Below are 17,414 nucleotides of genomic sequence, written 5' to 3' on the forward strand. Positions count from 1 at the left end.
ATATAAAATCCAAACAGTTACTTACTGAATAAGAGATGCTCTTTCAAAGTACTGAATAGCTTTTTCACAGAATTGGGTATCAATGTAATAAGCTCCCAGCCACTCAATGACCTCAATATTAGAAGGGAAATACCTGTATGACTAGAGAAAATACAGAAGGTGACAATATAACTTTAGTAGCAATACAGAATATACTCCTGATTACTTTACCTATTATATGGATTTATTTATGAAAAGTATGAACATCAAAAGTTCTAAAACTATACAAGACTTAGAAAATGTAGGTGTACTTGACAGTTTTCAGTTACATATGATCTGAATCATATTAAATTTTTAAAAGAATCAGGAGATGCAAATCATGGTTTAAGAAAAATGAGTTAGTACTTTTCATTTTAATTAAAATGGATCAATATAGTTTAAGAATGTTGTATTTTAACAATTCATTATTAGTTTTAATCTAATAAGCCTTTCTAAAATTTTAGGTTCTATTCCTTTTAAATCATAAAATGTCAGAAACCAGAAGGAACACGAGACAGCACACCTACCTCATAGTAATACTGGAATGCCTGGGACTTGTCTCCCTCACTATCGTACAACTCTCCTAGTTTAGACAGAGCTTGGGAATCAGTCGGAACAACACTGATCAACTGCATCAACCATTCAATAGCTTGATTGGGATCTTCCATTAACTCGTATCTTGGGCAATGTCAGTTAAGATTCAGTCACCAACACACAAAATTGGAAATATTACAGTGAAAATGCTTCCAGGCACTGTTAATTCTAGATCTCTCCAGAAGGCAGGAAACAGGGCAGCGCAGCCATCAACACCTTTGTTCTCTCTCTAGTCTACAACCTCTTCAGCTTTCTTTAGCTGCTTCTCTTCCACTCAGAAAAGCAGACACATATTAATGTTTTAATGCTCCTCACTGTATTGGAAAAGCACTTTGATTTCTGTCATTTTGATAAACTTTGACTATAACAATGGGGAAGAGTTAAAGTTTAGGTAGGTTTTTCATATACTGTCACCTTAATTTGTTTCCTGTAAATATGTTTAGGAAAATGATAGGTATACCATTAATAATTTTAAGAACTCTAGATGTCAATTTAAATTTTTTTTCCACAAAATTTTAGAGCAGACAGCAGCTTAGTTATCTTATATATTTACTATTACAGTGCTTTTACAGAGATGGAAATGGAACCAGGGCCAAATATCTAGTAGAACTACTCAAAGCACTGTCCAGGAATGCCTGAATGTTTGCTCAGTGACCCCAGCTCTCTTAATTCAGTTTCAGTAAAGAAACTGTCTTCCTGCATTTTCTCTCTGTAGTTTCCTTTAGTACCTAGTAAGTCCTCTGCATATATACAACTTAAGTTTTCAAGTGAGATACACATTTGCTATCTGGCAAAGAACTTGAGCACTGTTCCGAAGGATTGCATGCAGTTTCAGGAAGGAGTCCAAGGCTTCGTCCAGGCGGTTTAGCTTCTTATAGGTGAGGCCTTGAGAAGAAAGAAAGCAGCAGCTTCACAGGCATAATTGTACTCAAAGCAACAGGATGAATATTTAAATGTAAGCAAAATCAAAGTGAACTGAGGAGTTTAAAAAAAGACAGGGGTTGGAATTTCTCCAAGCAGACATTATTAGGCACACTACAGTCAGCTCCAGTGGCTTTAAAGTCTATGGTGGTGGGGGCAGCACACGTCAAGGACGGCAGACAGGAACCAACAGATAGTCTCAAAGAGTGGAATAAATACTTCAGATAAGGACCCAGCTATAAAACTTAATAGACATTTAAAGTCAGTTGAGAAAGGGGTAAATGTGATGAAATGTGCTAGGACTGCCTGACTCTACATGACAGGGACAAGGGTAGACCCTTATCATTACAAAAAAATCCAAAGGACAAGAATAGAAGAGCTAGATCAGAGGGTAATGGGCAGAAGAAATAAATATGATTAAAAATATGTTATGTTCATGCAAATGTTATAATGAGGCCTAATATTATGTATGAGTAATACTAATAAAATGTTTTAAAAATTAAAGCTTACTTTTAAATTATATAGGAAAAATATCTAAAAATTTATAAAGTAAGAAAAGCATCTAAGTAGGCAGTTAAGTTACCCCAGGAAGGCCTATGCCCTTTTCTTCCCTATGCCAGTAAAAACTTTTCTAGACCACAAATGTCATCAGTCCCTTCTTGCCATTTCTCAGTGAGGTACCTCAATTCCCTACTTCTTCCCTTGTCTCCCACTTCATCTCCAGGGTTGGCAGTGAGCCTTTATTAGGCAGATATTGACTGACAGGTGGGTCTTCAACTAAACAGACCAGTTCAGATTGGTGACTTATGTAAAGCACAGTTTATCATTCTCACTAACAAACACAGACTCTATTCATCTCTTCCTCTTTCTGGGGTATGTACATGTACATGTATGTGTGCACGCACAAGTGTATGCATACATGTTGAGGGAGACCAGAGATCCAGATACATGTTGGGTGTCTTTCTCAAGTGCTCTCTACCTTTACTTTTTTGAGGTAGGGTCTCTTACTGAATCTGGAACTCATCAGTTCACCTAGACTAGTTGGCCAGCAAACCCCAGGATAGCTGCCTTTCTTCTACCAAGCGATGGAATTACAGGCTTGTGTTGCCTCACCTGGCTTTTTAAGTGAGTGCAGCGGATCAGAACTCAGGTTCTCCTGCTTGTGTGGCAAGGACTTTATCAACAGCCATCTCCCCAGCCCCTCCCCACTCCCACTCAGCTTTTATTTGTAAATTGTTCAGCACCAGGAAATAGTTTAAGAGCATCGGACAGCTAAGGAATAGTAACATTGAAAAGAAGACAAGAAAAAACCCCACAAAAATACAAACAAAATTCATAATCAAACAACAGCACACGCAAAGAGAAGCATATTTTAAAAGAAACATCAATAACCAAGGAAACTAGTCCCAGTATTACAGACATGTATGTGTTTTGCAATACCTCAGAAGCCACAGTGCCCATATCAGGCAACCTCTGAGGATGGGAAGGGGATGAGATGGTGTGGAGCCATGTAATAGTATAAATAATACAAACAAAATCTGAGGAGCTGGAGCGATGGCTCAGTAGTTAAGAGCACTGGCTGCTCTTCTGGATGACCTAGGTTTGCTTCTTAGTATCCAAATGGTGGCCACAACCACCTGTAACTTTAATTCCAACAGACTTGGTGCCCTGTTCTGGCCTCTGTGCTCCAGCCACACAAGTAGTGCAGATAGACATGCAGGCAAAACACCCACACATGTAAAATAAAAATAGAAAAATATTAAAAATTCTGAAGCATATTTGGCAAAACATTAAAATGTGTCAAATTGTGGCACCTAACACCCTCCAAGTACTTTTTGTATATTTGACATTTTTCACAACTAAAAAGGAAAACAGTCAGGCTTTTTCCCTATTTGGGAAGTGTTTAAAAACATCATCTCATATCATCAAAAACTTGGGGACACAGTCAGTATTATAGCTGTGGTAGATACAGATATTAGAAAAGTCTTTTTGGAGAGCAAAATAATACTGATCCAAATTTTACTCCACTAAGAATAATCTGTTATTTTTTTTTTAAAGATGTCAACAATTCCTTAATGTAACTTGCCATCTTAAACTCACCAATGTTATATAGTGCTTCAGTACAAGAAGAATCGTTTCTTAGGGCCTCTTTATAGAATTCAGCTGCCTTCTCATAATCACCATTTGCAAAAACCGTGTTCCCTTTATTAGTGAGAGCTGATGGGTTGTATCTATCTGAGTTCACAGCTAAGTCTGCATAGCTGCTGGCTTGGGCAAATTCGTTTTCCTAAAGTATAAAAGATATACAAATTTCAAGTCTCCAGATTGTTCTGAGATTATTGAAACGATACACAGACTTTCTGAGATTATAAACGAATATGAACAGAAACAAATATTTTAAATTTGGTTTTGACAGGTTATTTGTAGCTGTCAAGCTCAAACAGCCAAGTTTCTTATGGCTGGCTTTTCTAGTCTCATGGTTTGATAACAACGGTATTTATATGTAGGTGGTTCCATGTTCAACGCCCAAACCCGTGTCCTCATTTGCTGCGCGCACTGCCTTCCCACCTGAAGCACTGAAATAGCTGGGAGGGCCTCAGCCGTCCCATCGGCACCTGGCTGCATCACCCACTAGGCATTTGCACTTCTGCCCATGCACTGCTATCTGTCCCTCGCTCAGCCAGAAGCTTGATTAGGCCCCTGCCATCATTCACATGAGGCCCGTGGACCCCTTTGTTCATTGGGACATGGCCATCTGTGCCAGGTCAGCTCCGTGAGATTGGGAACCCCTTTAAAAAGCCCAACGCAGTGGCAAACACGGCAGGGTTGGAGTAGTCATCACTATTGCCTCCTTCCCCTCAACAGAAACCCTGTGTCCATCAGCACCCATGCTTTCCCTTCTCTTCTCCCAGTCTCTGGAAACCTATATTCTGCTTTCTATTTCCCTTCCTATCCTGGACTCTGGATATTAAGTGGACCTTTGTGTCTGCCTTCTTGTACTTGGTGTGTTTGTAAGGTCCTAGTACCATTTCCCAGTAGGCTGTTGCTTTTAATGGCTGACTAACATCCATGTATGGACACCACATGTGGCTTATCCCTCTGTCACTGACACATACTTAAGCTGCTTTCATTCACCGTTTGGTTGTTATGAATAATGTTGCTGTGAACATCTATGTGCCAGTCTTTGTGTGGACTCTGAACTATGACTTATATAAAGATTGGTACCAAGAAGTGGAGTGCAGCTGTGAAAAAAACTAAAACATACACCATTGTCTTCTGGACACAAACAGAACTCAGAAAAGCTGTGAGGGCTGCAGTTGAGGACTGCAGAGGTGGGGAACTCAGCGGAACCTGCAGAGAGGTGGGAAGGAGCTGCTATCTGTGGCTGAGTAAAGGGCAAATCAAATTTGTAGTTGGAAGGCAACTGGCATAAGTGGCACCCACCTACTTTCAGGAGTCCCAGTGATTGGCATCTAGTAGGCACTCAATGAATGCTTGTTACAGATGGTACTCTGCAACCCCATCTAAGTCATTTAACCTGAGATACCACTTTCTTCATCACTAACACAAGGGGCTGAAAAGTCTGTAGCTGTCAGTCTATAATGCTCTAGCATTTTCCTCGCTAGCTGGTTTTCTCCCCCAGCTCCCCTTACTCATGTTTGCAAACCCAGCCCCTGGCAGTACTTGTCAAGTCAGATCCTCAGTGTACCTCATTCTACTTATATTTTGCATCAGTTGCATTAGGTTGTTCTTAGGCAGAAATTTAGCAATGCAATACATAAGCAACTCTTAGGTATAAAAAAGCAAAACCTACCAGATAATACAGGAACGAGAGATTGGTTGCAGCTGCACTTTTTACTCTGCTGTCCTTCTTTTCAAACATTTTCAAGGTGTCTACAGCCTAGAAACACAATGTCTGAAATTACTACCACTGTTATGCAGCAGTACCCAAAGGTGTGGCTGGGGAAGGGCATATGTGGAGTAGAAGGCAGGGAGTATGGGGGGAGTAGCTCTAAGCCCAACAAGGCAGTTGGCAGGATGAGAATTTCATTCAAGAAAGGTATTTATCAAACAGAAAAAGGCAGAAATCCTAAAATAAGGAACAACAACTGAATTTAAGAGCACATCGATGGATTCAAAAGTCTATTAGACACAGCTGAAGGAAGGACTGGCGGCAGGGAAAGGGTCGGCTGTGCATACTGAGTCTTGAGTTAGAAGCGGTCCCCTCTTCATCCTGTGTATGGCTGGGATGAGGACATCAAGACTTTTATCTAACTCAGTCCAATTTCTTCTTGACAGAATATTCTGGGGCTTCTGGTTACAGGGACTGCAGACTAATCTATGGGCCCTTCTCCAACAGAGAGCAACCAGAGAAGTTATATAAACACTATAAACAATTTGAAAGGCACAGGAGAGCTATTGAGGTAACCAGAACTTGAAGACCAAGATCTCATAAGAGTTTCTGAATAAAGTACAGCAAAGGGATGAATATATTTTAAGAAAAATGTTCTTTAAAAAGAACACAAGACAGAGGCGAGCACAGAGAAAAGGGCTTTTATAAATGTAACTGGGATGCTTGGAGGAGGAAAATGAATGGTTGGACAGTTTTCAAAATCAATAATAGAAAACAATTCTGGGAATGTTACCAAAATATTACCTAAAGTAGATAAATATAATTACATCTTCAAGTCCTGAGAGATGAAAGAACATGTTTAGCTACCTGCCAAGTCTGATATAATGCTACATAAATGGTATATAGAACAGTTAGACATCTTACATGAACAATGCATAGTTATCCAACCTAGAAATTATTCTGATAGAAGAAAAAGATGAAAAGGGATAGTTTGTTTTATTTTCTTCCTAAAAAAAAAAAATACATTTACACTTGACATCTTGGTGTCTTTGATTTACAGTAAGCACTTGTGTCCAAGCAAAAATCCTGCCTGGTGCCATCAACTATACCTACCACAGCTAACTAGAAGAATGTGCATGCAGGGCTTGAGACTAATAATGTACCAGCAAGCATGCTGATTCAGGTTTGGTTAAGAATTCCAAGGCTACAAGTGTCACTCAGAGGTACAGTGCCTATCTAAAATGTATAAAGGTCTTGGTTTGATACTTAGCATCACAAAATAAACAACAACAAAAAACAAAACTAAATTTCACTACTTTGATTTCCATATGAACTCCTTTAATGGTTTTTACTCTTTGAAAGGGTTTTTTCAATGACCTTAAAAAATTGTTAGCCATTTCTAGGCCAGTCTAACACCAGAAAGGAAACCTCCTAACATCGTATCCTGCCTTTTCAAGCTGAGGAAGGAGGGTCACAGTGAGTCTGCGGCCAGCTTGGGCTTCACAGCAAAACTCTGTCTCAAGAAACAAAATGACCACATACACATCAAACAGACAAACAAACAAACAGGAAAAAACAGGAGATAACAAAATCTGGGCTAATTTTAACAGAAAAAGTTAAGAGTGGTTTCTAAAAAAAATTACTTTATTATTTTATGTGTATCAGTGTTTTGCCTGCATGTATGTCTGTATTTTATGTGCCTAGTGCCTGTGGAGGCCAGAAGAGGGCATTAGATCCTGTGGAGCTGGAGTTACAGATGGTTGTGAGCCCCAACGTGGGTGCTGGGAACCAATCAGGTCCTTTGGAGAACAGCCAGACTTGTAATTGCTGAGCGAGCTCTCCAGCACCAAAAATGCTTAGTTTTGGATGGACAGTAATAAAACATGAACCATGGCAATGTATTATTAGCCTGTTTGAAAAAACTTAAAAATAAAATGCCAAGATAAAACAGATAAATTTTCTCCACTGTATCTTCTATAACAGTATACTTCACATTCACACATTATTTTTCAGGTTCCAAGATCACTTCAGCAAGGTAACAGAGACCAATTTGTCTCACATCATATGATTCTATTGCAACAGGCTTACAGTGGCTGTTTGATACAGGATCTCATGGAACTCAGCTGACCTCAAACTTACCAGGAGCTGAGGATAATCTTGAACTTCTTTCTAATCCTCCTACCTCCACATCCCCAGTGCTGGCATTACAGGCATGAGCCACTGAGGCTGATGGTGGCATTAAAAAGGCTTGTTTTTGTTATTTTTATAATTATGTGTATGTGTGTCCTTGTGTGGTTATGCACATGTGAGTACAGGTGGCCTGGGGTCCAGAGGAGAGTGTCAGGTCCCCTGGAGCTGGATTTATGGGCAGTTGTGAGCCTCCATATGTTAGGTGCTAGGAATTGAACTCAGAACCTCTGCTGAAGTATGTGTTATTAACCTCTGAGCCATTTCTCCATCCCCCAACAGTGACAGGTTTAATAGTTAACGGTGTGACAATAAAAACACAGGACAGATGGGAAGATTCTCTGGAAGTTTTAGTGCTGTGTAAATACTAAGAGACTTAAGTATGGGAAATGTAAACACACAATCGCCCACTTCCTGGGACTGTAGCATAGCGGCCATTTAACTACTACATGGACACAGGGTTACTTCACTCTGTTCTCATGCTCTGAGTGAAGGGTATTCTCCCCAGTCTCTGGAGAGCAGTTACTCCTTTCTGTTGTCTCTCACACAAGAGGACGGTCTTTCAATCAGGAAGGAAAGAGAAGCACAGGCTTGGACAGCGTGGGAAAGATGCTGTGGCTTCCCCAGAGCCTTGCTGTCTGGGTGGAAAGAAGTTTTGGGTTTCAGGCACATGTGATACGCACCATCAGTCTGTGAACTAGGAAACCATGGTCACTCTGTTTGCTCTCTTTTGATACCCACTACCCTTTTCTTAAAACCTTGCCATCCTCTGCTTCTGTCTCAGCTCTGCTCTACCTGAGTGAGCACTGAAAGGAACAAAACACCCCACCCCATCCCCTAGACAACAAGGCAGCTGGCTGCCAATGAGGGGTCCCAGGGTTCTAAGCCCGTGTCTAGCACAGGGAGCCCTTCAATCCAAGAAACAGCCTCAGGGAAAGCTGTTCACAGAGGACAAGACAGGAACAGACCGCTATTTGGGTTGCCTGCATACACCAGCTTCTACATGTCTTAGTACTTTGCAGAGCAGTCTGGAAATTTCAAGGCCTGGGCCAGTATAAGTTCGGTAATTTAACAATATGCTATATGTGGAAAGTATTTGATTTAAGAAACAGGACCAACACATTAAAAACTTGTGAAAGTTTATGGGTCGGGGTAGAGCACAGGGATAGGGCACTTCAATAACATTCTAGAAAGGAGTTTCCCTGTATAGACTGCTTGGACCAACTGTCATGAGAAACACCGCTGAACTTACTTGGTTAAAGTCCTTTTGTCTCAGGTATGTAATTGCTTTGTTAATCTCCAGATCGTTGGCCAGCTCTACGTACTGAGAAGCTTTCACTGCTTCCACACACCTATATGGAGGGAGAGAAAAGCAGTACTTGCTTTCATTTGACTTATTTATGCATCGACTCCCCCTTCTCTCTCTCCAAGTGTGTGTGTGTGTGTGTGTGTGTGTGTGTGTGCGCGTTTGCATGTGTGTTTGCACAATGTATGTACCCTTTGTGAGATGCACACATGTACATGTGTGTATATGTGCACACATGGAGACCAGAGGTCAAGGTCAGATGCCATCCTCCACCATTCTCACCCATGGCCATGGCAACCCTTACAAGAGCAAGCACTTGATTGGGGCCTGGCTTACAGTTTCAGAGGTTTAGTCCATTATCATCATGATGGGAAGATTGGTAGCAGGCATGGTAGGAAAAGTGCTGAGAAGTAGTTGAGAGCAAATCCTGATCTGCAGGTAGAGAGAGAGAGCCTGGTCCTGGCATGGGTTTTTTGAAACCTCAAAGTCCATCCTCAGTGACACACTTCCTCTAACAAGGCCACACCTCCTAATCCTTCTATTCTTTCTAATAGTGCCACTGCACAGTGACTAAGCATTCAAATATATGAGCCTATCAGGGCCATTCTTATTCAAACAAAAACACTTATCAATTTTAAAAACAATTAACTGAGTAGTGATGGTGCTTACCTTTAATCCCAGCACTCAGGAGGCAGAGGCAGGTGGATCTCTCTGAGTTCAAGGCCAGCCTGGTCTACAGAGCTAATTCCAGGATAGCCAGGGCCATACAGAGAAACCCTGCCTCAAAAAAACCAAAATAAATAAATAAACAAACAAAAACAATTAGCCAAGCAGTGGTGGTACATGCCTGTAATCCAAGCACTAGGGAGGCAGAGGCAGGTGGATTTCTATGAGTTCAAGGCCAGCCTGGCCTACAATGTAAGTTCCAGGATAGTGAAGTCTGTTATACAGAGAAACCCTGTTTTGAAAAACAAAACGAAACAAACAGAAGGAGAAGGAGGAGGAGAAGGAAAAAAACAAAAACAAAAACAGAGGGCATGGATTGTTTCATTATGCCTGCTCCAGGCACTAAGGCTGTGATTCTGGGGCCACAGAATCCCTTTCTGCTACAGAAGCTTTTCCTGTCTGCCTGACACTGGGACAGAGGACTACAGGTCCTTTCTGCACCATCCGTCTCCATCTGCAGACATGGCTCATGAAAGTTGAGTTCTAAAAGAATAATCTGGAAAGCGGGTACACACAGCAAATAAGTCTTAAATGCTGACTACATGTCAGACATTATGTTCTGGTACACGGGCTGCAGGAGTGAATGTAATACTGTCCCTGCCCTGTGAGGAAAGAACAGAAAGCAAGCTCTTTACCATGAAATTCAAGAAGACTGGTGAGTGGCACCAGTCTCACAGATGCTGCAGCTCAGTTTGGAGGGCAAGTATGGACGGCTTGAGAAAAGAAAAGGTATCTTAGGACAAACAGACAACATGTCTAAAGGTGTAGAGGACCAGCAAGCTGTACCAATTTAAGGGACTTGAGAAGTGGGAAGACATGGCCTGGGAAGCAGGCAGAAGTCACATCCTTCAGAGTCTCTGTGGTGTCACAAGAGTGCTCACTGGACTCTCTAAGTCCCAGACAAGGATCGAGAACAGTAAGAATAGTGAGTGTCAGTGCAAATTCTACACTCAGAAAATTTAAAAATAAGATATGCTTGGGATTAAAACGTCTGAATTACACAGCATACAGAACATTCAGAAGACAGGCTGAGCTGGCAGCTGAACATGTGAGCCTATAATACAACACTGCATTTTAGAAAAGTATCTGGGATTTGACAGATATAAGGGACAGTAGGAGGCAGAAATGTTGAACTGGAAACTTTTCTACTCATGGGTCCAGACTATCTAGAAGCTTCTACACAAAGCAAGTTTCTGTTTCTCTTAGCACAAAAACTAGCTATCTTATTTGACTCAATTCTATGGCTGAGTGAATGAGCACCAGGCTGTCCAGCACTTTGGACCTCTGCTATGAGATATGTCCAGGCTCACACAGCACCTCAGGTGCCTCTATTTGCTGCTCTGGCACACAGACCTGTACCAGATTATCACCCAGAACATTATGAAGGACACAGATAAAGATGTGATGATGGCTCAGTAAGATGCCTCAGTGCTTAAAGCCTGACACAAGCCTGACAACTTGAGTTTGACTTTAAGACCCAACCTAAAGGCAGAAGGAGAATGGACTCCACAAAGTGGTCCTCTATACACGCCATGACACCCACATCCACACACAATAAACAAACAGAGAGAGATCATGTGTTATATCCTGGGTGATATCTGGAAGGGTCCTTAGCAAACTGGAGGAGTCTAGGGTCTTCCACCATATAGCCCAAGTATTTTGAGCAATCTATGTGTGAAGGGTTGCAGGCATCTGTAACACTGAGAATACTCTTCCTTCTGCTTGGAATATTTTCCTTCCCTCCACTTCTATCTTTATTAATTCTTCAGTTCTCAACTCAGATATCAATGAAGACCAGTTTACAAATTAGGCACTCCTACCAAGTGAGGACATAGTGAGATTGCTTTGTGATTGTTAATGTAATTATTTGCCAACTTAGTTCAACTGTAAACTTCTGGAATAAAAAAAAAAAAACCTGAAAACAACTTTGACCTATTAGATCACTAGCCTCAATAAACAAGTATTTGCTTTTGTTGTGGCTGTTGGCTTTCTAAGCATGACACTAAATCATAAATGACAAAGAAAACTGATTAATTTCATTTCTAAAATTCCTACTGGAAAACAATTTATAGTAGTTCTTTGTTAGGTGAAAACTTTTTCAGAATTAAGACACCTGACAAAAATAATACCAAGTGTAAGAGGTTAGAAGCCGTCAGTCATAGTTTTCTCAATCACTATTACCAACGAAGCTGGCAGTGCAGCGATCTGTATGTACTGTACCCCTAATTGAGCATCACTGTTTTCCCCATGTGGTTTTCCAACATGTAAGAGACGACTCCATCAGAGTGGCACATGGAGCTTTATAGGCAGACCCTAGCACCAGGAATGGCCTGATTCTTTACTATCTGCTTGACTAAAACCAGCTACAGCATGGATTCAAAGAAGGTACTTTGTCTTGACTACTTTATAAACTCTGAATTTTTGAGTCAAACCATATGCTTTGCAACCACCTCAGACCATACTTTTGTCATCAAGTATCCTATCCTAAGGAAATGGTACTCTGTGCAATCCTCAGAGATCTGTTGCTCTCTCCTTGGTCTCACAGCACACTGGAACCAGTTCTCCCGTACTGGGGTCAGGTTGTTTGGGATACATATACATACAATCAAATGGTTTAGGTGAGGGTGTCAAAACCAGCAGTTTCTCAGCTAACAATGTTGGGAATACTAGCACTTTACATGTAAAAGAATGAGGTTAGGTCCAACCTTAACTTATTCAGTTATAAAAGTTAACTTAAAACTGATTAAAGACCTAAGGGTAAGACCTAAAACTATGTAACTCTTGGAAGAAACCAAATGGCTCTGCAGGTAAAGGTACACACTGCCCAGACTCTGGAGCTGAGTTCCATCCCTGAGAGCCACATGGTAGAAGAGAAAACTGACTCCCACGAGTCTGAGCTCCATATGCACACTGTGGCATGCTCACACCCTCCCCCCAAATATGCAAAATACATTAAGACATTGGTTAGCAGTGACATCTTGGCTGTGACACTAGAAGCACAGACAATGAAAGACTAAATAGATAAATTAGAGTTTGTGCAAAAAGTCAATCCACAAAATGTGAGAACTACTTGTGAATCACAGCTGGTATTAATATCTAGATACAGAGAATTCCTAAAACTCAACAAGATGACAACCCAATTCTAAAATAGCAAGACTTGAAGAGACAGGTCTCTAAAGAAGACATAAAATGTCTGATAGGCTCATGAAAATATGTTGAAAAATACAAGCCATTAATGATAATTCAAAACTAAAATACCCCGTTAGGATGGCTACTGGTGAAAGCTTTGCCCTCTGAGATGAGAAACAAAACAAAACCATCTATATCACCACTTCTTCTTGAAATGGATGCCCCACTAAGACAAAGAAGCTCAGATAAGCATGATGGCAGAGGTAAGAGGTCTACAAGTTTGAGGCCAGCCTAGGATAGACAGCAAAATGTCTCAAAAATCGACAAACTGGCCAGGGATATGGCTCAGTGAGTAAAGTGCTTGCCACAAAAACACGATTTCAAATCCCTAGAAGCCAGATGGGGACAGTGTGAGCATCTGTGACCACAGCACTCCTTTGAGAAGACTGGAGGAAGACACAAGGGAATCCATGGATGTTAGAACCTGACATAAACAGTAGGAAGGAACTCATGGGCTGGAGAGATGACTCAGCAGTTAAGAGCACTGGCTGCTCTTCTAGAGGTCCTGAATTCAATTCCCAGCAACCAAATAGTGGCTCACAGCTGTCTATAGTAGGATCTGATACCTTCTTCTGGCATAAAGTTGTGCATGCTGATAAAGTACTCATATACATAAAATAAATAAATCTTTAAAAATCCATTCACATAAAGTAAAAAATTAAAAGCTACATATTAAAAAAATTGAACACATGAATTTTGTAGAAAAAACGAGCATTATCAGATATCAATACTTATTATAAGTTATAAAAAGTTAAAGAATGTGGTTAGGGCAGGGATAAGAGGATTAAAGACTCCAAAAACAGATCCTTGCAGTCACTTGATAGATGTCAAAGAAGACATTGTAACACCATGGGGAAACATGATCTTTTCCACAACTGATGCAGAGTTGAGTGGCAACTCCACTAAAAAGGAAAGAAAGAAAAAGGAAAACTAAACTTGACTTTACATGATAATTCCACATAAATCATCTATCTAAATGTGACAGGTAAAACTTCAAAGAAGTGTGGTGCCACACTCCTTTAATCTCAGCATTGGAAAGCACAGGCAGGTGGATCTCTGTTAGCTTGAGGCCAGCCTGGTCTTGTGACAGGGCAAAGGTTTCTCCATCTTGTCTCAGCTGGAGCCATTTTTTGTAGAGAGCCACCGGTGCCATTCCCGAAGATGGCACCGGTTTCCTGTCCATAAGCCAGCAAGGCGCGGATGTGCGATCCACGTCATGGGGTGACCGTTACGACCCGTTGCAGGCTGCAACTGTCAGTAACGGACACAGCTCCTCTGCAACTGTCAGTAATGGACACAGCTCCTCTATATAAGCAGAGCCCTTTTTCCTCCTCGGGGTCTTCCCTCAACTTGCTGTAATGAGTCGCGCAATAAACATAGCTGCAGAAGAATCCTGTTGTTGAGCGTCGTTCTTGCAGGCAAGGCGATAGCACTTGACAATTTTTGATTTAACCTCCAATGACTCTTCCCTACCCCCAACATTAAAAGTCTTGTGGGAACGTACCCAACCTTGTTCTAGAAACTCCGGGTTGAAATACACAGGCTAACTGCATGGGTTGGGCTTCTGTTAAACTGCTTGCTTGCTTTCCTTCCCCCTGCAACTCCCAACCCGGATGTAGTTTTCTGTGTTCTTTGCTTTTAAACGCTTCCTATAAATTGCATTAGGGTCTTCTCTGTGAGAAGAAGTCACCATTCAGCTTAATACAGACACATAAAAGTAAATAGTAAACTCCAAGACAGCCAGGAGTATATAGTGAGACCCTGACTCAGGAAAAAAAAAAATCTTCAAGAAAACAGGAAAATATTTTCATGACGCTGAGATACACAAAAATATCCTACTAACCAAATTAAAATAAGCAGAAACAAGGGCAAGGGTCTTGAACGGCACTTAGCACACAAAAAATAATTGTGTAGCAAATTAACATATGACACCATTCAGCCATCAAAAAACAACAATGTTGCCAGGATGGCTGGTTAAGATGAACTACTACAAAGTATGCTAAAAATTTTCTATATACTGCTGTGGGAGAAGAGCCAGGACTTGGTAGCTGTGGTGAACTTTGATGGACATATACTCTCAAAACCATCCTACACAGAAATAAAGGCCACAATCATACAATAATCATACAATGATACTGATAACAGTTTCAAATTCCAACTGAAAGCTACCACAATGCTCATTAGGATGCAAACAGATATATGGTAAAGCAACACTGGGAGCAATGAAACGGAAGAAACCCCAGTTACCTGCAAGGACACAGATAACCTTCACAAACAAAGGAGCTCAGAAGAAAAGAACACAGCCGGTGTGAGTCCATTTACAATACAGACTCTATACTATGGTTTAGAAAGGCTACACTATAGTGTTCAGAGATGCCTGGCAAGGTGGTTAGAGTATGAGGAAAAGCGAGGAAGCGAAGTGGGACACCCTTTGGCTGAGGAGGGTGGTGATGACATCAGGGTCTTCTACATGCTGAAAGTCTTTAAGTTTTACTTATTAAGCTAATACATTGATCCATCATTGAATTAATGTTGTTTTGTATAATTTTTATCTTTTAGATGAGGTCTACCTATACTGCCCAGGCTGGTCTTGAACCACTAGGCTCATGTGATCCTCCTGCCTCAGCTCCTGAACTGGTGCTACAGCTATGTATGTCAGTGTTCCCAACTGCTCCACATAATTTTTGTGTATACTTTATTTCTCACCAAAAAAGGATGTTAAAATGATTCCCATGTGATTACATGGGAATATGTAAAGAAGAATGCCAGAAGAAATAAGTGAAAACTATAAAAACAAACAAAACAAGACACATTCATATCTGGGCTAACCATTAGCCCTCTTAAGGAGCTGTCCCGTTTACGATTTACTGCATCTTCACTTTAACAGGGCCACGTGATTGATAGCTACTGGTATGAAAACAGAGCAATGTCTGACATCCCCCTCTTGCTCATCCCCTCATTTGCATAGTCCAGATTTCAATGGGCTAAAATGTTTCACAGCAAAGCTAGTAACCACTTAAAAAACAACCCCATGGCTACCTTTAAAAACCTTTAAAGTGGAAACGAGCTTCAAAAAGCTGGTCTGAACGAACAGAAAGTAGTCTGCTTCCCTTTACCTGAATAATTTTAAACATACAAACACACAACTGCCACGAAGCTAAATTAAATGGAAGATTTGATTGGCATCTTTCTTAGGCATGTCAGTTTCAAATGATGTACAAACAGAACAGATATCAAATAGCTCGATTTAAATGTTTTATTTAATTTCCAGTCTTAATGGTTCTCCAAACACTGAACAGCTGTCATGTCTTGAAAAGACTGTTGCTTAATCACCGGCAGTTAGTGAAGTGCAGGAAAAGATAAAAGGCAGAAAGCATGACAATGACTGTCATCTGGAATGCTTCCCTGCACACACACACGCCTCAGAGTCCTGCCTCTTTGCTGCTTTCCTCAGCCCCTGTGCTAATTCTCACTTGCCCTTTGCCTCTGGTTTCTTTATATTAAGTGTACACATAATATTGTTGGATGTGAAGTAGGATTGCTTTCTTTCTCTAGCCACTTTCAGGGTGGAGACATGCTCTAATGTCCTCTCCTGGGCAGGAATACAGGTTAGGAAAAGGGTTCCAATGCACGCTCTCAAAGCTGGCTACTGCCCTGAGACACAGCAGCAGAATCCCCCATGGGTTTTCTTATGCAAACCATCTTCTTCCCAAACTAGGAGACAACTTCCCCCAAATTCTTCCTTTAATTCTCTTATGCTTTTCACATCTCACTCACCTCCTAGACCTAGGTGTTTTCTAGAAGGCGGTGAGCTAACATTTCTGATCCATTCCATGGCCCAAATTCCCACTCCAACTTGGAGAACAATTCAGGTTTGGCTATACTGATGTGTATCTCTTTAGACAGACTCCAATAGTCGGTATGCTCATTTCCTGTGTCACAGCTGTCTGTCAACATGTCCTAAGAAAACCTACTTTTTTGTTAAATGGGAAGCTATCATTTCTCAACAGAAATATACTCAAGCAAGAATATTCACCCTGGCTTGAAGCAAGGGTGGTTAGGTTGAAAGGAGCATCTGGCTTGAGTGATTTGAAAGGTTAGAGATGACACATGGGAGTCGGGTACACTGTCCCCTATGCCTGTGATCCTAGCACTTGGGAGGTTGAAATAGAAAGAGCAGGTGAGTTCCAGGCTGGACCACTGTGATGGTGAGGGAGAGTGAGGAAAACCTGAGTGCACAATAGGAACAAAGATGCAGGGTCAGAGTCAGGCATGATGGCTCTGTAATCCCTGCTGAGGGAGGACTGCTGTGAGTTCACTAGACCTGTCTAAACAAAGGGAGGAAAGGATAATGAAAGAGAGGGAGAGAGAAAGGAAGGACAGACAGACAGAGGGAAAAACAGGCAACTGAAACAAAATGTCGCGGGCCAAACTAAAGCTTCCAGCACAAACTAAAACAAGACAGTAGGGTCCAGGTAGTGAGCTGATTCCAAACGCTAACCACAACTGAAACTTTTAATAAAAGTCCATGGCAGAGGGTACTTTGTTCTTTCTCTCAGTAAGAAATGAAAAGCAATCAGAAAATTAGGCCAGGGATGTGTCCATACTTCCTTCATGTTT

At 41.1% G+C, this 17,414-nt stretch overlaps 1 protein-coding gene across 3 annotated transcripts in view; it reads right to left on the minus strand.

The window, feature by feature from the left end:
• The window catches only part of Ift88 (intraflagellar transport 88), a 309,460-nt gene that overhangs the window by 255,814 nt on the left and 36,232 nt on the right, over nucleotides 1–17,414 (minus strand). For all 3 annotated transcript variants that reach the window (XM_051195609.1, XM_051195611.1, XM_051195610.1), the window contains exons 15-20: nucleotides 8,826–8,925; nucleotides 5,348–5,434; nucleotides 3,634–3,820; nucleotides 1,389–1,497; nucleotides 546–696; nucleotides 26–141 (exon numbers count right to left, since the gene is read on the minus strand). In XM_051195609.1, the coding sequence (XP_051051566.1) occupies nucleotides 26–141; nucleotides 546–696; nucleotides 1,389–1,497; nucleotides 3,634–3,820; nucleotides 5,348–5,434; nucleotides 8,826–8,925 (750 nt within the window). The remainder of the gene's footprint in view (nucleotides 1–25; nucleotides 142–545; nucleotides 697–1,388; nucleotides 1,498–3,633; nucleotides 3,821–5,347; nucleotides 5,435–8,825; nucleotides 8,926–17,414) is intronic.

Source organism: Phodopus roborovskii, unplaced genomic scaffold, assembly GCF_943737965.1.
Source record: "Phodopus roborovskii unplaced genomic scaffold, PHOROB, whole genome shotgun sequence".
In the NCBI taxonomy this organism is placed as follows: domain Eukaryota; kingdom Metazoa; phylum Chordata; class Mammalia; order Rodentia; family Cricetidae; genus Phodopus; species Phodopus roborovskii.